This window comes from Parasteatoda tepidariorum, chromosome 8 (assembly GCF_043381705.1).
Source record: "Parasteatoda tepidariorum isolate YZ-2023 chromosome 8, CAS_Ptep_4.0, whole genome shotgun sequence".
NCBI classification, from domain to species: domain Eukaryota; kingdom Metazoa; phylum Arthropoda; class Arachnida; order Araneae; family Theridiidae; genus Parasteatoda; species Parasteatoda tepidariorum.
Genome location: NC_092211.1, coordinates 73,566,513 through 73,588,090, shown reverse-complemented (window position 1 = coordinate 73,588,090; position 21,578 = coordinate 73,566,513). Strand labels below are relative to the sequence as shown.

General features: G+C 28.8%; 1 protein-coding gene across 1 annotated transcript; it reads right to left on the bottom strand.

Moving 5' to 3' along the window:
• Positions 1–572: 572 nt before the first annotated feature.
• On the bottom strand, positions 573–20,092 carry LOC107436334 (sodium-coupled monocarboxylate transporter 1). Its single transcript, XM_043054805.2, has 11 exons — positions 19,686–20,092; positions 17,704–17,769; positions 17,507–17,626; positions 15,236–15,390; positions 15,028–15,168; positions 13,227–13,365; positions 10,724–10,931; positions 9,449–9,603; positions 6,003–6,193; positions 2,048–2,148; positions 573–847 (listed from the first exon to the last, which is right to left on the bottom strand). The coding sequence occupies exons 1-11, from the start codon at positions 20,025–20,027 to the stop codon at positions 747–749; spliced, it is 1,719 nt and encodes a 572-aa protein (XP_042910739.1). The 5' UTR covers positions 20,028–20,092; the 3' UTR covers positions 573–746.
• Positions 20,093–21,578: the final 1,486 nt, after the last annotated feature.

Here is a 21,578-nt window from a genome sequence, read left to right as displayed (position 1 = left end):
GCGACAGAAATTTACTATTATTCACTATTAGTACTATTTTACTATTACTTCTATTATTAATTTACGATTACTATTGTTGCATATTATTTTATATACTTTCTAGAAATAATTTTCCCGTGCCGTTCCACAACAAATATTTCTTAATATATAAAATTTACAATTTCCATAAAATTTTTTAAAATGACTGTAAAATCACTCTCCTGGTCTGTCTAAAACTTTTTCTTAAACTCATTTAATTTATTTAGAAGTTTTATACTTACATTTGAATAATTAAAGCAGTATTTGCAAACTTATAGTTGAAGGGTGTAAAATAATAATTTTTGCATTCGTTTTAATTATTTAACTCTCAAAGATTTATCATCTGAAAATTTGTCCCAAGGCTTGCAGCTATTCTCTTGACCCAGGGAATTTTTCTGTTACTTTAGAGAAAAATATAGAAATTACAGTCCTTTCCCTCAGCGAAATTTATTCCCTCCATTCTGTCGGACTGTTTGAAAACTTTGAAGATATGATTCCCCCGATGTTCTAATAGCTTTGAAGTTCTAAAGTGAGGTAGGTAAAAAATGTTGCCATCATTCTCTAACAGTTTTATTATACATGAAAATACTTTTTTTTATTAAAAAGTACCTCTTTAGAATGCAATCAAAAGACTTTCGATTCTAAGTTAATTTGAATTGGAAATGTATTGAGGACCATAATAACGGGATCTTTCTCTGCAAATATACACCTTGTGTTAGTGAAAAGTTCTATTTTAATTCCAGATTAGAGTCATCATTTTTGTCCATCCAGAATCGTGTAACTGGGCTTAAGTATTTAGAACCGGCAGGTATTACGTTCTTCTTCCAACCTGAAAAATAATAACAATATGTCACACAAAGTAGAAATTAATAAAAGAAAGTGACAGGAGGTCATAATTTTTTCTCAATTTTTTTTTTACTATCTGTTGGACCTCCACTTTACCCGAGCGGATGTACTTTGATTTCAATTTTAATTGTTTTCAAAAGATACACATGATATTGTGATATTATCAAAGTTATCTATATATTGAATTGCATTAATAATTTGAAATATGTTCAGAAGCCATTAAATTACACAAACCAACATAAGTTCGTAACATTTCAGTATAGTGGACAGCAGAAATATTAAAGTTATTTCCTTCTCTTTCATGAGATAAGATAGAAAACTCCTCCCCAAGTCCCATTACGAGCTGTACAACTACCTCCTCGCGCACCTATCAATCCATAACTTGTGTAATATAATATGTCTGCTATTGCTTGAAAAAAGGCAAGCTATATCAGCAATATTTGGTACGACAGCATGCAGCACCATAGCAGCGTACCTACAGCCATTTTAGAAAGGCTAAAAAATAAATTCAAATAATTGCTTCGTACCTAAGATTCCATTTCTATAAAAATACAAAATTATTCTAAATAAATGTTTAACGTATAACTAACTATTCAACACTACTTCTACACTAATAAATATTACTCATTAAGACAACATAACAAAATACATTATAGTGTTGTTGCCAATTTAGACGGGGAAATATCTGCGTTTTTGGTTTCCCATAAAAGAAATAAATATATAGATAATAACTTTTGGTAATAATAAAAATGAAAACTTAGTAAACTTAGGTCCTTTGGGATAAATTTCTCTCCAAACCCTTAATGAGCTACAGAGAACATCGCAAATTACTTTTGGCATAGTTAATATGAAAACTTTAGTAAGCTATATTTTAACTTATTTATCTGAAAGTACAAAAATCTTACAAGATAACACATTCATAACTAACATAATTATGTTGCTTTTATACCAGAAAATATCCGTTTCCATTTTACTAAATGTTTAGAGCAAAAAATGATTTTAAGATATTTGGAATACATTCTTAAGTTTTCATCCATTCTAAATCAAAGTCTCTTATAAGCAGCAAAACATGCATGTAGTTACAGTTAATAAAAAACTGAGAATTGAATAGAAGTTTAAATGTATTCATGCTTGAAATTGCTTTAAAGAAAATAATTCATTGCTTATGAAAGAGAGTACTTACCACCAGTAATTAAGACAGCAAAAGTTGTGAGTAAAATATTCAGAAGGAATCCAATAAAAGAATACCACATAAATGTCATTTTGTACAGTACAAAAGGATTCCTGAAATACATATTCATTTATTACTGTTTTTATTATGTTTATATTCAAGCTAACTTATTTAATATTTTACCAATATTAGCTTTAGATGATAAGAATGACAATAATTTCAGAATGCAAAATGATATATTTACGAGGTTTTCACCTACCTGTATATAAGTCAGAATTTCGTTTTTTCTTCTTCTCTTTTTTGTAATACTTCTAAACTTTTGATGATAGAATTATAGTTCGACAGAAATTTCGAAAATGTGAGAAATAAGACATTTTGCTTTATAAGATTGAGAGAAATAGCTCGATGTACTATAAATGCTCCAAATTTTTTTTCTCGAAAGTTTAAAACTACAAAATTAAGAGATTATTAATTTTGGAAAATCGATTTTATACTGTACATTTTTTTAAAAAAACTTTTTTTCGTGAAAGCATGTTTTAACGTATAATATACGAAGATAAAAATATTTTTAAGACTCTAAAATCTGGAAAACATATTGGTCTAAATAGCATTTCTGGAAAATCTGATTGTAGAATTAAATTGGCATTATTTTATTAGAAAATATTATTTAAAATTGGAATACTGCTCACTAAAACTATTTAATTATTAGTGGGTGACTATCTTGAGTTGAGGTTTACATTATTTAAAATATACTCTGAGTAAATATCAATATTTTTTTTTGGAAATTAAAAATAAAAATAACTATAAAGACTTAAAAGTATATTAACTCTCTTTCGTTATCTTTCGCCGGGTTATACCTTCAAACTAATGAAAAATTCATATTAACTCAATTTTATTAGCGGTTTATAATTAATATTTAGAATATTTTTTTCAAAAAATATGCATTGAAATATATTCTAATAAGCTTCATAACCATAGTTCAAGCTATAAGGTCGTAAGCATTTTTAAAATTTTTAAGCTGATAGCTTTTTCGATGAATATAATTAAATAAAAATTATTCATGAACATTGCTTAATAAACAAAACACACACATTCAATTAATTATTTATAAAAAAAAAAGCACAGTGGATGTGAAATTCGTTGTTTTATATCTGATGTAGACCATTAAGGAGAATATTTAATTCACAAATTTCAGTAAAACATTAGTTTATTAATTAGAATTTTAAAAGATGAAAAATAAAACTTCAAAAATATTATTTTAATCAAGAACTTATGCGTTTTTTATCCGTTACGGTTTAATCCAGAATTATGGAAAATATTGTCGAAACAACCAGTAGTCGGCCTGGTTGTTCCTGGTATTTTAAAATGTTAAAACTTCAACAATTTTGAGATCACCAGCCGGATGACAACAGTGTGGTCATCATTAAACACAGGCCGGTTTTTTCCCCAGACGATGTTATTTTGGTGGAGGTGATCGATTGTGGAAGTGGAAATTTATAAATTCATTATTGTTCTTTTTGGCCGTTAATGAATGGATGAAACAAAATGACGATCTATAGGAAATTAATATGAATCATAGTAAAAATCAAATTTATTAAACAATAATTCGTGAAGATTATAAACAATGACCATTATATAAAATTGCAGAATAAATCTCTTAAACGGATCAAGAAAATATAACTTCGATATTGAGAAGTTTTTGTTAGCATTCTGTTAGAATTACATGTTTAAGACGGTTAAGATGGCTGGGACTGGAGCGTCCAGAGGGCACTCCTAGTAGCCACAAATTTTGAATTAAAAATGAATACAATTGTTCCTAACGGACACAGGAAAAGCATGGGTAGGAGATCCAAAAATCGGCGATTTATCAAAATATAACAGCCAAAACAAAACTAACCCCGCATATCAATATTGGGTTTAAAAAATGCATTGGCGATCTTGAGTTGCCAATAAATTTATGAAAATCATCACAATCATGCAACTGAAACGTTTAGCGGTTAGAAATTTAGAATAAAAAGTTTTAAATAGATTTTTGGTTTCGATTAGGCACGACAGTGAATTAATTAGTCTGAATTAATATTGAAATAAAGAGTATCCGTTGCATTGATCTAAGAGAAGAATAAAATATTTTATGTTCGTTTTAAAAGATTAAATCTTTGATTTATTTTAAATATAATTCTATTAATAAAATAAGTTTAAGTAATTAAATATATTTTAAAGGATAGGAAATAAGTATGAAATGCCAATTGTGGCATCACACATATCCCCGCTGGACACAGAAAAAAAAATATCTACTTTTTTTTTACTAAATTAATGTATCTCCCCCATGTTATAAAAAAATGTTATGCACTGAAACATAACATATCCAAGGAACAAAATATGAAATATACACTTATGTACAGTTAAATATGAAAATAAAATTATTAGTCAAAAATTTTTTTTAAAGAACATACAGTTATAGTTCTAACATATATTTTCAACATTCAAGTTATTAAATATCATATATAAATGTTCTGAGCTTTTTATGTAAAATTAGCTGAGTATATTTATAAAATGCTACATTTAGCTGAGCATTGTCATCAACTATCCAGGATATTTTTAATTTATCTCAAATTATAGAGAACAGCAAACTTACATTATTATTATTTCTTTATTTCCAACAAGTCCTTTTCTTGAGAAAAATAATTTACTTCAGTTTCGTTTGCCATCATTGTTTCAAACTTATACATTTCAGCATGAAAAATTTTTGGAACATTTTATTATGTTCATTAAAAAATTTATACTCAGCAAAAAAAATCTTATCTTTATTATGAACAATTATTGAATAGTATAAAAATAGTTCAGTTCAAAACACTTACCAAAACTTGCATTATCTTTTCACAGTAAAGAAATATTTCTAAGTCAAAAGGTAATATTTTGGTGTGTATTACTTATGTTTAATAACTATACTCGTATGCATAGGGAAGTAATTATATTTTCTTATTTGAACTCACACTGAAAAAATTTAGGAATTTAGGACTAAGTAACATGTCTAATACTGCTCCTGTAAAATTATTGTTATAAGATTAAAAATTAAAATGGATGTAATCTTTAAAGCTATTGTAAAATTAAAAAAATATATTCGATGAATTATTGTTCATTTTATTATGAAAAATATCTATGTCACTTAATCAATTTTAATTATCTGGGCCTCAATTTTAATTACCTGGGTAAAAAAAATCACCATAAATCATTCCGCACAGATGCCTCCATGCAAAACAACAGCAACAATGAGACAGAGTTTAATTAATAGATATCAAAATTATTTATAGAGTACGAGTACTTGTTCAAAGTGATCATATGGTTGAAATTCAATTATATATATATATATTTCAAGTATTAATTATGAATCACATATTTTATAAAATTTTCGTCTGAAATACTCAGAAGTATTCGTTATATATTCACAAATCTTAGAATGCTTTGTGTTAGCATCCATTGAGTACAAGGATTATGGATTGAAAGAAAAATTTGATGAGTTCATAGTGTACACAATTTTCTTTCATGTAGATATTTAATTATTCTCAAATTTCAATCAGTTCTTCAAATTTAAATGCACAAAATATTTTTTTTACGCCAAAATTTTATTGCGAGTGCAACTTGTTTTAGTATTTGTTTTCATATATGAAAACTAAAAAAAAAGTTATATGCTTGAAGTGCAAAATAGTAAATATATAAATTCAAAATACACTTGAAATAAAAAGATATTTATATGAATGGAAAAAATTATATCTTACTTAGTATATATTTGTAAATAAAATGTTACTGCCTTTAAAGCAGGAAAGACTTGAAAAAAATCAAGATGCATATTGCATTCATAAAATCAAAAAAATTTATCTAAGCGATTCTATTCCTTAAATTGTAACTGTTTTAAATATTGAGCTTTTAAAGAAAATTGGGAACTCTTAAAAAAATTATTTAAACTTACTTTTCAGTATTTGATGATGGTAATATTGATGAGGATACATTAAAAATACTTTCAGACATTGTTTCATTTTGTGATGAAGGACACTTGCTGTTGTTTAAAGGTAATGAAGGTTGGACATATCCTGTATAAAGAGTACTTAGTGCTATCCAGGTCATTATTATATAAGTCACAACAGCACCAAAAGAAATACACTGAAATTAAATAAATTCATATAATTCCACGATTATATAATTAAATTTGTTTAAAATTTAAACAATTAACTTTATTCTTATTTCTTAAATTATATGCTATGAATATTGATATGAATATGCATGAATATTTACATTATTTAACGATTGAATTTTAAAATTAGTTTTAGATGTTTTGATAATTGCTCCGATTGAGTTGAAGTTTAACTTGCTCCGATCTGAGGCCCTTAAAGAATACATTGAGTTCTCAAAGTATTGAGTACCAAGAGAACTTTAAGGGTAAGGACCTCGGTCTTGTTTTGCCATCTCCTGTACATAATACTACCTTTGTCCTTTTAGATATTTATACTTTTTGCCTTGCCATTGAAAATAAAAAGAAATGTATTAATAACAAACTCAGTAATTTATACCAAAAATAAATTAAAACTATAAATTAGTAATGGGAGATAAAAGGCTTAATGAGAATGTGCTTGAAATAATCTTTTCAAACCTTTGAATGGTGTGTATTAAAATGATGTGTTGAATGGTGTGTACTATGTTTTTTTACACGTTGTGTTTAAATTATTGTTTATATGAAAACAATGATAATGGCACTATCTAGCAAGCACGATAACTCTTTAAAAAAATTATATGGACTTAAAATCTAATTATAGGATTTTCACGTAATGTACCGTTAGAAATGTCTCGGCAAAAATGGTTAAATGGCAAATTTTTTAAAGTGTTATTTTACCATATTCAATCAAAACAGTAAAATAACTATAAAAAATATGATTTTCAAATTGTCTAGAGCAGTGATTCTCAACCTTTTTTTTTTGTTGCGGCACACTTTTAACGATTTCGAAATTTGACGGCACACAATGAAAACAATTTGATTAAAAGCTGTTTAATTACCTATTTTACACTGTATTAAATAGTTTGTGATAATAATTTTGAATGTGAAACAATATGTACTACAAAAGCATATTTATTAAGGGATTAATTATTTCTTTCGAACAATTTTTAATTAGTTAGTAACAGTTAATTTATTTTTTTGCTAGTTATTAATTGTTAGCTTGTTTTCTATAATTATTAACTGTTATTTTTTTGTGATTTCTTGTTAACTAGTTTTTTTGCAAATAAATAATTGTTAGCTTAATTTTTGTTAGTTATCCTTTGTTAATTTGTTTTTTATATATTTGTTTTTCTCGTTATCCCTTGTTNGTACATAATAATACTTTTGTATCTTTGTCCTTTTTCGATATTTATACTTTTTGCCTCGCCATTGAAAATAAAAAGAAATGCATTAACACTAGATTGCCTAAGGAAGTCATTTTGACTGCTTTTAATTTCAATTAGAAAAGCAATAATATATGTAATGACGCAATTTCTTAGAATTTTGTGACTTTTTGTACAACGTATAATTTTTTTATTGCTAATATTTACTAATAACTCATTGTAAAACTGTAAATAATACAAAAAATGTTAAAAATTAATTTTAAACAAATTTATTTAGGCATTCACAATCCAGTCATTTTGACTGCTTTTGGGCAATATAGGTATATGCTAATTTTCCGTCTTTCTAGTGTTAATAACATAATCAGTAATTTATGCCAAAAATAAGTTAAAACTATAAATAAGTAATGGGAGATAAAAGGCTTAATGAGAATGTGCTTGAAATAATCTTTTCAAACCTTTGAATGGTGTGTATTAAGAACAATGTTTATTTTACACGTTGTGTTTAAGTTATTCTTTATATGAAAACAATGATAATGGCACTATCAAGCAAGCACGATAACTCTTTAAAAAAATTCTATGGACTCAAAATCTAATTATAGGATTTTCACGTAATACACCGTTAGAAATGTCTCGACAAAAATGGTTAAATGGCAAATTTTTTAAAGTGTTATTTAACCTTATTCAATCAAAACAGTAAAATAACTATAAGAAATATGATTTTCAAATTGTCTAGAGCAGTGATTCTCAACCTTTCTTTTGTGGCGGCACAATTTTAACGATTTCGAAATTTGCCGGTACACAATAAAAAAAAATTAGTTTAAAAGTTGTTTACTTACCTATAATACACTGTGTTAAATAGTTAGTGATAATAATTTTGAATGTGAAATAAAATAATATGTACAACAAAAGCACGTTTATTGAGAGATAATTATTTCTTTCGACTAATTTTGTATTAGTTGGTATTAGTTATTTATTTTTTTGCTAGTTATTAATTGTTAACTTGTTTTCTATAGTTATTAATTGTTAGTTTTTCTACATTGCTATTTTTGTGTGATTTCTTGTTAACTAGTTTTTTTGCTAATTAAATGTTAGCATATTTTTTTGTTAGTTATCCTTTGCTAATTCGCTTTTATAACTATTAATTGCATAGCTTACTTTAATGATTAGCTTTTATTTCCGTTAGAAAGTCTTATTTAGTTTTCTTTCTTTTGTTAATTAATAATTTTAATGGTCATTAAATTTTCTACTTAATTCAACATTTTTTAAAATTGCCATAAACAATTTAAATGCTTCCTTCTTATTTTAACTTATTTTGAGATTGTCAGAGACAAGACAATCAATGACAAAGATTTTCACGCTGTTAAAGCCCGGAAAAATTGTAGAAGTATATATATATATATAATATTATGTATACATATATATATGATATTATACATAATATACACTTTTCTTTAATTTAAACTTTACTCGTAATAAAAAAAGCATTTTAATTTTTATTGTATCATTTCTAATATTTGGCGACACATTTTAAAAATTTGGCGGCACACAAAAGTGCCGCGGCACAGTGGTTGAGAATCACTGGTCTAGAGTGAGGAAAAAATACTTCATTATTCCCCCCCCCTATACGGTTAAATAACCAGAATTTCGCTCTCTCTCACTAGGATCACCTTATGAAGTTATTTTTTTCCAGGCAGTAGGGCACATAGTGTACCTGAGAGGGCTAATCCGTCTATCTCATAACCGGCTATAAAGTAATCGTAGACAATTACTTTAAGAACAACATGACATATCGTGTATAAGGTGTTGTGAAATGGTAAAAAATGGAAATATCGTATATATGGAAATAAATGGAAATATCGTAAATAGAAAATCCGTTTAAATGTCAATTAAAAGATGGTCAAGATGGGGATTACCGAAATTCATAATACTTAACAGTTAAAGAAAGCGACAGCTGTCAATATCTATAAAATAATAGAGGTGGCCAAATAATAGCAACTGTCCCCTAAATAGCATATTTCGTGAATCTTAGAGAATAAAACTTACTTTATCACCAGCTTTTCTTGTCAGCATTCCAAACAGAAAAACAGCACAAATAATACCCTGAGGTAAGGCAATAAATACTTGAGTCAAATGGTGAATACTGCGTGATTGTAGAAAAGCAAAGCTCAAACCAATGCATAGTCCACCATAGATAATAGCTTTTAAATAAAAATAAATAGTTGAAACTGAAAATGCATTCAAAAGAAATAAACGAAAAGTTTCTAAGCTTTAAAGCAGTATATCTATTGATCTAGTTAGGAAATTAATGTAACAAAATAACATTTTCAGTATTTTCTTGAAGTTTTTGCTAATAAATTTTTAAAATCTTACTGAAGACAGATAAGGACTGTTTCATTAATCTTCAATCAAAACGATCTTTGTGTTCCGTACAATATACTAGTATTATTAAATATATATATTAGTTTTACTATTTATTTATAACTGTATTACTATGTCAGTTATACTAGTTAATTATATAATATATCACTTAATATACTAGTTAGCTAATAATGCAAGGCTTGCAACGGGGGTAAATCTAAACATCATTTACATTATTCAATTAACTATTATTATTTATTAGAAAATTTGTACATATCTTTGTAAAGTTATTTACAATAAACTACTTAATTAATTTCTCTACTTACNCTTACTTGATCATACTTGCAACGGGGGTAACATTATTCATTATTCAATAAACTATTATTGTCAAATATTGTCATTTACATTATTCAATAAACTATTATTATTTATTAGAAAATTTGTACATATCTTTGTAAAGTTATTTACAATAAACTACTTAATTAATTTCTCTCAAAGTTGGGAATTATATGCATATACTTAAATACCTTCCACCATAAAAAAAGCCTCCTGAACGAGAACACCATGCAATGCGGACTATCAGTCGCAACGCCTCGAGTCACGTGCAATTCTGGGCATCGAAAACTAAGTCGAAAAGTAAAGGCGGACGGTTAAGTTGCACAAGCACCGAGTTTGAAACAATAAGGTGGCTATGCAAGTTAATCTCAGTTGTCAGCTGCATATGAGCAAATACATCACAACTCATGAGTACGGCCCTCTGGATGAAAGTTAATCGCAATGTAGTTAAGATGTAATCGCGTGTAGTTAAGATGTTATCGTAATGTAATCGCATGAAAGTTAATCGCAAATTCATTTATATATATTGAATGGCATTCAGAAGTTATTTAAATAGATAATTTTGTTAAGTTCACTCAAATAGTTTCTATTCCTATAATATTAATGAAGTCTTTAGATACTTACACACAATTTTTGCCAGCAAAATGATTTTAAAATCAGAAATGTTGTCCTTTCCGAAGAATGGTATTAGATAATCTATGACTGTAACTGTTGAGGCAGAGTTTAGACACGAGGATATAGTACTCAGAGAAGCACTGAAGATACCAGCTATGCATAAACCTGTCAATCCCGGATAAGAACTAAATCTTGTTGCAATGTAAGCCGGGACAATCTAAAAAAGAGATTAAAGTTCAATCATAAGTACGTACATTTTACTCTTACTTTCGTTGCGAGTAACGAGATTAAAATTATTGCCGTGTATGGACAAGAAACAGTGGTGAACCATACAGAACACTTACTGTGCACTGTTTGTGAAAAGAGATACTGAATTCTCGCTATGACATCGTTTAACTTTAGCACCATTTCTGGAGCTAAATAAATCTGGATAAATGATATTTTCTTAGGCTAAGAAGTAAAAGTGTTTAACAATAGTATTGCGAAAAATAATTGTGCTTTAATTTATTTTGAGTGAAGTTCTCCAGAAGTGGTATCCACTCTTTCAGGACCACCACAATGGGTGAGATACCGTTGGCCATGTTAATTTGGACGTCTAGTTTCTGCCACACTAGATGGCAGCACTGAGACTATATTTGGATGCTAAAGAGCACTAGGAATTTAATTTTGCAGGATAGAGCCAATAAGGCACTCCAGAGATCTTTTACATGCCGCATAATCATACGACATGGCCGCTGAGGATTTTCTGCATCCCGAAAATCCGGTGTCTTGGCCGGGGATCGAATCCGCAGATTTGGGCTCAGAAGGCTGACGTCAAACCAACTGCGCCACCCAGCCACTTGAGTGTTTAGTTATTATAAGCACTTTTTTCGCAGGTGGCTGGGATAGCCTGACTGGTACATCCGAGAAGTAGAGAGTTCGATCCCAACTGGCCGGAGGTGACTGGTGCACGTTTAATCTGTTAGGAATACAAAGTTCTCCTAATTCACATAACAAATCAATATCTCTGGGAAGCCCTTATAGCGTAAAGGATGATCACGCCTATGTCTCACCCTTTGAGCTAAGAGCTTCCCCGCAGTTCCAGAATTGAAACGAATGCAAATACTTTTAAAGCTTGTTTATTTTACTTCAAAAAATAATCAATAACAATCCTAACTATGTTTACAAATATAAAAAAAATAATAATAAGAGAAAAATAAGTGAAAAGCAAATTTTCACAGTTTCGAAAATCCTTGCAAGGGCTCTAACAATCGTCCTGTCGACACCTTATTGAAATATTTTAAAGATAGAATATGATGAATCTCAATACGCTTAAATGTTGATAAATAAGTAGCTCAACACTATGTAATGATGTAGAAAACCTGGTGTAGAGAACGAGTTATTTCGTTCTTAGCTCATAGCGAATATTTCTGGAAGAAGAGTTATCTCATCCATCGTGACTTAAGAAAATATCTTATAATTTGTGTCTAGCAGATTCAAATATTTATAGACATTTAATCTCTTTATCATATATATCCCGAATAATATTAAATAACCAATAGATATTTTTTAAAGTACAATATGTGTACGAAAATAATGATAAAAATTTAGCATCATCTTAAATTTATTGCTTTCACTCAAAAATGGATTCTGTTGCCCAAAGAATATAATTTAGTTTGAAATAAAAGTCTTATTTCTATAAGTATTAATATAAGAATACATTATCATAGTTAATATTAGGAGGATAGGAAAGTAATGTCGTTTCGGTGCATTTGTCATCAATATTTTAGTTTTAATCAATATATTTCCCTCGTTAGTAACAACCTTTCACTGCCAGATCGAAAATGAATTGGTTTTTAAGGCTAACGAATATTTGATGTTCCGAAATGACATTACTTTTCATTCCAACTAATAGTATTTCTATAAGAATATTATCATAGTATATGAAAGTATTAAATGTTATTTATTTTAAATGTTATTCACTTTAAATGTTTTTTATTTTAAATGTTATTTATTTTAAATGTTTCATTTTTTATCTGTCATTTTAATACTATTTTACTTTATTACATTGTTGTTGTTGACATATGCCTGCTTAGGCAGAGGGGGTGCGATTGTTCTTGTTTTCCGTTGGCGCCATCTATGGCCAAGAATTCGACTTCTGCCTCACCATACGTCACACCCGTTTATAGGGTGGACCCATTCATACATCCATTCATTCATCCACAGATCGTAATTTTGACCTGAATCAGAGAACGATCGATCTCCAATCCAGTACCCCAGAGGCATTGATATGTTATGGGAACACGGAGGACTTTTGAGACTCGATAGATTTAACATGCATCAGTCACTTTACTACACGGGGAGTCTTCAGCCGGCGGGTTCGAGCCCACGAACTCTCTGACATGGGCCCAGCGCTCTACCGACCAGGCTATCTCGGCCCACTATATTATATTACTATGCATAATAACAGTTTAAATAGCCATGAAAGCATTACATTAATTTGTTTAATTTACTTTCTACATTTGCTACTTACTTGATCATATTTTGTTAATCCTGTTCTCTCTTTATTTAAGATTGGATCACAGTTATAATAAACACCATATAACACAAGTCCTAAGAAACAGCACGTTGTGTACATGAGACACACTGGGAAACTACTCATTCGAAGAGTTCTATAAATATTCAAATACATAATTGGATAAAATATTCTGCATTTTATTTTAAAATTTAAATGCGGAAATAGGAAAAGTATAAAGGGGAAAAATATCATTGAAAAATAAATTGGTCGTTATTTGAATAGAATATTCAAAGAAAGTTTCATGAAAAGAGATTTGAATTACAAAAATTGTTTAAATTTCCCGATTCCAAGTTAGGCACTCATGCAGTTTACATGTTTAAATCTTGAACAAACTAGCACACATTGCAGAAGTTCCCCGTTAAAATGAATATGCATGTTTTTAGATGTGTTATGAGGGTGATTATATTTAAACTTTTAAACCTCTGTCAACTGTATAATAATAACATTGTAACGTTATAATGTATTATTTCTATCCACTTCTGTACTATTAAGTCAAGTTCGAATTCTTGTTGATATTCTTTCTATGATATGTGTATGTTTGCTTAAGCTAATTTTGTTTTGAGAAGTATATAATTTATTTTTAGAAGCTAATTTTATTTTGAGAAGAATTTATATTTCGAATGCATCTTAAACTAAATATTCTAATTTTAAACTGTTTCATAAAAATAATTTTTCTGAATAATATCTGTATAATATTTTACTATTACTATCAATTTTAATGTTATTGAATGACAAAAATGATGGCAGCTACTTCACATTAAGTAGGACAAAAGATAATTCATAGTGTAACGCCAGGAACCGGTGATAACGGATTGCACTAATGGTTTTCTAAAATATGGTGGACTGCGCTGCAAACATCTTCTCCCCCTTGAGAATGGTTGGTGTACTGCGATCGAGGTAATCCTTATGACCATCCCTCCTTGACCATTCCTTGGTGAAATAAACCAAGTGTTAATTATGGTGTTTAACTACATTACTTTGGTGTAAAGAAGTTTCCCCCATTTTTGGTGTTAAAGAACTCTAAAAAGTTTTATAGTGTGGAATGCTAAAATGATTCGTTGACAATTACAGCTTTGTTTTTAAATATGTAACAAAAGATAAATTTAGCATTATTTTTCTACGAGGAAATCGTTCCTTATCGTGGAATGCATGATTTTTAACATACAATTTGTTTAGATCAAATTGTCATAATTTTAATTGGGGGTAAGTTCTGTTTGGTAATAGAAGGATAATTAATTCTACTATTAGTTGCCAGAAAACTATTAAGACATGTGTAAACTTGATGTACTACACTTCTTAAGATCAGAACGAGATGCATTTTTCAAGATCAGGATAGAATTTTTGTTGAAAAATATTACAATTACCATGTTGACTGTAACATGTTCCTAGCTATTATGCTGCCATCTACTAGATATTCTGAAAATATGGAAAGTACATACGTATTTGGAAACAATCAATAATTAATTTTGGCAATTTTGGTTTGCAGTGTGAAGTATTCCTTGGTTACTAAAAAAAAAGAAAGAAAAAAACACGAAACAGTAAATATGATTTTTATGCAAGGTCAGGCTCTCTATCTTTAGATAATTTTAAACCACTTATCTAAGCTCCGTAATTATGATAAAAACAGGAACTCAAGAGCTAATGCATTTGTAATTCAGTATCAATTCGAATTAGCATTTAATAGCTATTTCTGAAACCTATAAAATATATCGATATGATCCACACACACAATGTTTTTAGATTGTTATATACATACGATTTTGCTCTTTTAATGGTACTGAGACTGAGTAATCTTTGTACTTCAACTTGGTTAGTTCCAAAAAAAGACACTCCTACTAATATTCCTTGAGTTGCGCATGCCCAAAATCCATACCTCCTGGTTATATCTGGCATGAGCCTGTAATGTTACAAAAATAAGACAATATCGTATGCGATGAGTTTCATAACTATGAAAACATTCTTACTCGAATAAGTCCAGTCTCTTTCCACTTGAAGCTTTTTGAAAGAGTTCAAAAATACCACCTGCATCACTGATGCCTTTTATGTATATTGCTAATAAACAAGTTATCATTAAAATAGCTTGAAAACAATCCGTCCACAAAACAGCTTTAAGTCCACCCTGAATATTAAAATTATTATGTAGATATTATGTAAGAAAGCGACAGCAGTGATTACACAAAACAGCTTTATGGTAAGAAGGATTAAAAATTAGTATAGCGTTGTAGTTAGAGTATTTGAGCAATGTTTTTCTTGTAAATTAAAAAAATATGCTTGAAAAGCATTTGTCTGCAAAACAGTTTTAAGTTCACCCGAAATATTAAAATAAATAATTATTAATTAAGATTTAAGAGATTGATCATAGTGATAAGACGAAATACATCGAGTAAAAAACGAGAGGAGACCAGTTACATTCAAATTGACAATGGTTTTATTCCCCTTTTTTATGTTACTGAAAAATTAGTTTGCTCCTTAACTTAAAGGTTTTTTTCCTGCCCTATTTTGGTGATAGAATTTGAATTTTCTGTAAGAATATATTTTGCGAAGACGTTTTAAAGCACTAGCATCCGATGGGCTGGTCAATCGGCTTGTATGGTAGTCAGGGAGCTGACCTCACACCAGAAAGATCCCCTGTTCGAATCTAGATCAGAGACATTGATCTTCTTTCGTTCTTTTTTGTTCTATTAGTCCTTATTATTGTGGGAGTAACGATGGCACACCTAATATGGTGCACCCTGAAAGAATGGTCAACGCAACTCCACTTCTGATACTCGAATGACCAATGGCAATTTATGAGTGGACATTGAAAAAAAAACTTGCATTCAATGATTGCTCTCCGTGGACCTAGTCATCAGTTTCTAAACTTACAAATAGACTCATTCCAAAATTAAAATTGCATATTTTCTTTTTTGAAGTTTTTAAAAAAACTATTTGAAAATAATTTTTAATAAATAATTACCAATTTTACGTATGTTTATGCATTTTTATGCAACTGAGCAAATGGAGATTAAAAATTCTGTGTCACAATCATACGCAATTTGTTCGCAACATTAAAACATAGATGCACCGGGATGGTTTGTGAAAATTCTAAATATCTGCAATGTCACTATTGAAAAAATACGTAAAGTGCTTCATTACGTCGCGATACTGGAAGCGTTAAATGCGCATAATGTCAAAGCATAATGAATTTTACGTCTCATAAATGCGCGCAGTAGCTAATATATACATTAAAGATGAGTTTAAAAAAAATCAATTTTTAGTTTTCCAAGCGTTGCAAAAGATTTCCTTTTGTAGATAGGAGAATTGTTCTTAAAATTACCACAAAATCTCATAGTTTCTACATACACCAATAACAAAAAAAAAGAAAAAATCAGCGATTTCAGTTCTATAAATTCAAATGTACTATGAAACGAAGAGCTAAGAATTGAAATACCTTTCAAGCATTAAACTATCTAAATTAGATAAGTACAATAAAGATATTTTATTTATCCATATTTTCATTTTGTAAAATTTAATAATTTTTCATCGATTGTATTAAATGCGTTGCTTTGCAATAAGTATAAAGTATTCCCACATAAGCCAGCTCACAACCAGGGAATGGAAGTTAAAATTCCTCAATTTCTAGGTCGTTGTTGTAGTTGTTGTACTTAATTTACTTCGCACTAGAGCTGCACAATGGGCTAATGGCGTTTAACGAGGACTAATACCGCACACCCTTGGTCCCTACGCAGATTAATCCAAGTGGTCACCCACGCGCACACTGACCGTGATGCTTGACTTCGGTGATCTGCTGGGAACCGTGTCTTAACGATCAGTCCACTGCGGTACTCATTTTCTAGGTCAACGACTTGATTGTCAATGAGATCAGAATTACACACAGGCAGCTTTTACTTCTCAGACAAACTGGTTCCCAAAGATCTGAAACTGTGAGCTTCAAGCCGCCTCTAGGGATAGAGTGATAATGTCAGAGAATAATGACACGGGTCTAACATAGAGCTAAATCCCTGCTCCATCAGTTCAATAAGTTCACGTACTCAAATTCTTTTTTTTTTTATGGATCAATAATAGTTTGTTAATAAACGATAAAATACGATGCATTTAATCAAGAAATTAAATTAAATAAGTTAAGATTGTAAGTAATAATTTCCATTTCATACAATAAAGGATAAAAAAAAGGAAACAAATTTTAAAATTTAATATTTCTGAAAATGATGAATCAATTCAGAAACCAGTCTCACCAAGGAACAATAAAAGGCACAAACAGCCCCCAAGGACACAATGGAAGCTTCAAAAGACAAATCAGTGGTAGCACTTAAGGCCAAAACTGCTCCATAAAGCGATATGGACATGTAGAATACCTAAAAAAGATCTTAAATTAAAAATTATATCACTTTTTTTTCTTTCGTTTTGATGCAATACAAATATTCATTCTTACCATCTGCAGAAGAAACATAACAGACACCAGATATCTAATAATTCGTCCATATCGCATTTCAAGGTACTAGAAAAATATATTTTTAAAATTATTAAAAGCAAACATTTTTAATTTCATTTTTTTAAAATGATTTCTAATTATAAGAAGCATTAACACTGAAACGCAATAGTTGGGGCAGATCAAAGCGTACAATCAAAATTTAATATTGATAGTAATATTTAATTTTGGTTCGTATTTGTATTTCGGCTTTATATTCAGAGTTTGTATTTCTGATTTGTATTTATTTTAGCCCTATATTAAGTTTTTCACTTTGCTTTATACTTAGATCTATAGTTTATGCAGACAAATGAAATTACAAATTTAAGAAAGACTCTGAAAAAAATAAAAAATTGCAACCAAGAAAAAAACAACAGAAATTTTCGTTTCTGGAGAAACTTAATACATTTAAAATCTGCTAATTTAAATCGTATTATTCTATTTGTTGAACTATATTATTCAACTTTCAAGTACCAATATTATGGTTCAACATTTAACCATGGGTGTTTGAGTGAAACTTTAAAGAAATATTAATAGTTAAATGTCAAATGGGTGAAGGTTTTTTTAATTATTTTCATAGTCAACTTAACAGAATAACTGAGATAAAAAATTTTATGAAATTCTGTCATGAAAAAAACCACTCCTAATCCAAAAAATATGCGAAAAATTTGATATTTTGAAATTTCTTAGGAATGAATATATCAATACACTGAAAATGGAAAACACATTTAGCAAATTCTATGCCGAAAATTCTCGATAAACAATAGTGTTGCGTTAAAACTAGCTATCAGAATTTCGGAATAACTTGGAAAGATGATGTAGCTGCTCTGGAATATTTAATTTTTATTTAATTAAAATTGATGTTTTTTTCATTTGTTTTTGTAAATAAGTAAAATGTTTGAAATGAATTAAAAGATTTTTCTGAATATTATTTTTTTTATATAAATCAAGGGGAAAGTTTACGGTTTTAAATTACGGTTTTATTTAAACACAATTTTTTTTAAAGTGTGTAGATATTTACGATGAATAGCAATATTTTTGGATTATACTTTATAACTTTATACACAAAATTTATCATTATACCTTTAACATAAACTATATAACATACTGTAAATACTGTATTGCAACAGTATTTTTGGATTTTAGCTGAAATTGATAATAAATTTCAATAAAAAGCAAGTTATGCTCGGATGTAAGTTGCTTTCTAGTTTGCAAAAGAAGGGCTTGAAGTGAAGTAAAATATTTATAAACCACACTTTTTTCCAAAAGTGACATTTCTTACTCTAAAAACTTTCATTAGTTTTGTTTCCATTTAAGTACCTTATCAGTTTTTTTCCTTCGTAATTTTCACTAGATAACACGGTCAATTCACATACAGATTATATTCCAGGGTAACCAATTTCCAGAAACTTTTAAAACTGATAGATAAAGATCGGAAAACAAAATCTTTTAATCTCAATATTATCAACCGAAACTTTTTGCAAATTAGACTCCAGTGTTATAACTGGCAGGCTGAATCGACGTAAAATAAAATTCACGATACCTTAATAAACTTTTTCCAGACTACAAAAGACTTCATGGAAATGTATCGTAAGAACAATCACAAATCAATATTGATTGATGGTTCATGAGAATCAAACTTCTCTTGATGGTTAACCATCATAGTATTAAAGTGGCGTTTTCCATCATGGAATAATGGAAGTTTGTCAGCATATCAAAAACCATGAACACATAATGGTAAATGCTGGATGATGGTGACCATCAAATGATGTTGGACCATCATGAATCACACTGGAAACAACATAAACCATCAAAATGCTTTGATGGTGTCATCAAGAATTTTCACTTGGTTTCTGTGAGATTTATAATTGCCCTAATCTCTTTCATTTGTTTCCTACCAGCAATATAAAAACAGAAACTTTATGTAATGATATTCTACTTCTTACCTCAGTTATGCTTGACACTTCACATTGGAAATACACTGGTATAATAACGCTTGATGATATAAGCATTCCTATGGGTATCATAAAAATATGGATAGAAAAAGCAATACCATATTTGTAAACTTCAGCTGGCGCGGAAAGAAAGGAAGACGTGGATGTAAGAGTAACAATGATAGAAAAGATGACAGGAAATTTTGGCATATTTTTTCCTGCCAACAAATAATCCGAAGATATTATCTGCTGACCTTTGAAATACCTTGCACATAACCCTATCCCAGCTGATAACAAAAGTGTTAAAGAAATAATAACATAATCGGCTCCACCAAGACTGTATTTTTTAAACATTATTATTTCCTTGTCTGATTACAAACTTCTGTGATTTGCAACAGCTTATTAAATGCGGTGGAAAAAATTTGGTAATGAAATGCTGACAAAAAATTAAGTTATTTTCAGGGTAGTTCATCTTCGTAAAAAGATATCATTTCTCATAGTTATTTACTGTCTTATTCTTATTAAACGTCGTTTTCAATGATAACAAGTGGAAGAAAATGCTATAAATTATGTACTCTAAGGAAGAGTGACTTTTTTCTGTCGGTTTTTCTATTCTTTATTTCAAGAATTAATCTGTCGTGGAATTCAATTGAAAATCAATTGAATATCAATTGAAAGAGTAGATATATATTGGGTTATTAAATGGTAATTTTACATGTTTTAAAAATAGCATCGTTCATTTGAACCACAATACTATAAATTGAAATACTATAATATTACAGTAAAATGCAGTTTCTATACTGCTATTCAAAATTTTCAGTAAACTACACTGTAAAAGTGATCTATATTAATGTACGGAGAGGTTTTTATCTCCTTTATTTTGTAATGAAGACTAGTTTTCTAATACATTTCAAAGCATATTAAAAGCTTTTACACGGTGTGATGGGCTGGAATGGAGCAGCACCTGCTGCCGCCGCAGGTTTTCAGCAGATTATAATTACCGAAGGTTTTTCGCAGGTTACCGGAACTGAACCGTTTCATTAACTGATTGAACATTATTCGACTAAGTATCATGCCTCATTTTTTTTTATAAATATATACACTTTCAGTAATTATTGAATTTACTATAAAACGCATTTCTATGGTGCTAGTGTTTTTTTTTTTGAAAGGTAAATGTTTGTAATATAATACTCAATATTTTAACTTTAGTTTGGAACTTAACTTAAATGATATTATTCTGAAGATTTGCACATGTAAAATTTTTTTAATAAATCCCCATATTTTTTAAAACAATGAATGGCCTATCTATACTAATACAGTTGAAAAAAGTATTAGTGATATTAATTTGTTTCATGTCTCGCATACTTAATTGGACCTTAAGAAATTTCTTCTCATATATTCAAATAAATAAAACAACTGATTTTATAAATTATCACATATATATCAAATTATTTTGAGCCATTACTTGAAGTAGTTATTTAATTATTGTTTTTTGAATTATTTTTAATTAGAAGTAACTACTAAGCTTTCTCAGTTCCTAATTTTAATCTGTTATCATTCTTTAGTTTATACAAACTTTGATTTGTAGGAAATTGAATTGAAATGTGAATACCTAACTGCTTCATTGATAGTGCGTTAAAAGAAATTAAGTTAACAAATTACTTTATTAAAAATAAATTAAATTAAACGAAACTAAATTATATAACCTTAAAAAGCAAAAAAGGTTTCTTAATTTAAAATACATATTTGATACTGTTTTAAAATATCGAATACAAACGGTACAGAAAGTACGGAAATTGAACTACATGAACTTTTTAATTTTATCCCTTTCCAATAAAGAAAATTTATAATAAAAAAATAACTGATCTATTGGTACAAATAACTATTTTACGCCCATTTTAGACA

What these genes read in the sequence shown, in the direction of transcription:
- LOC107436334 (XM_043054805.2), bottom strand. Translation starts at nt 20,027, where the DNA reads ATGTTTAAAAAATACAGTCTTGGTGGAGCCGATTATGTTATTATTTCT. An exon ending in AAGTGTCAAGCATAACTGAG is followed by an intron (nt 17,770 to 19,685) that starts GTAAGAAGTAGA and finishes ATATTTTTCTAG; the next exon opens with TACCTTGAAATGCGATATGG. An exon ending in CCATCATCAAATACTGAAAA is followed by an intron (nt 2,149 to 6,002) that starts GTAAGTTTAAAT and finishes TATGTATTTCAG; the next exon opens with GAATCCTTTTGTACTGTACA.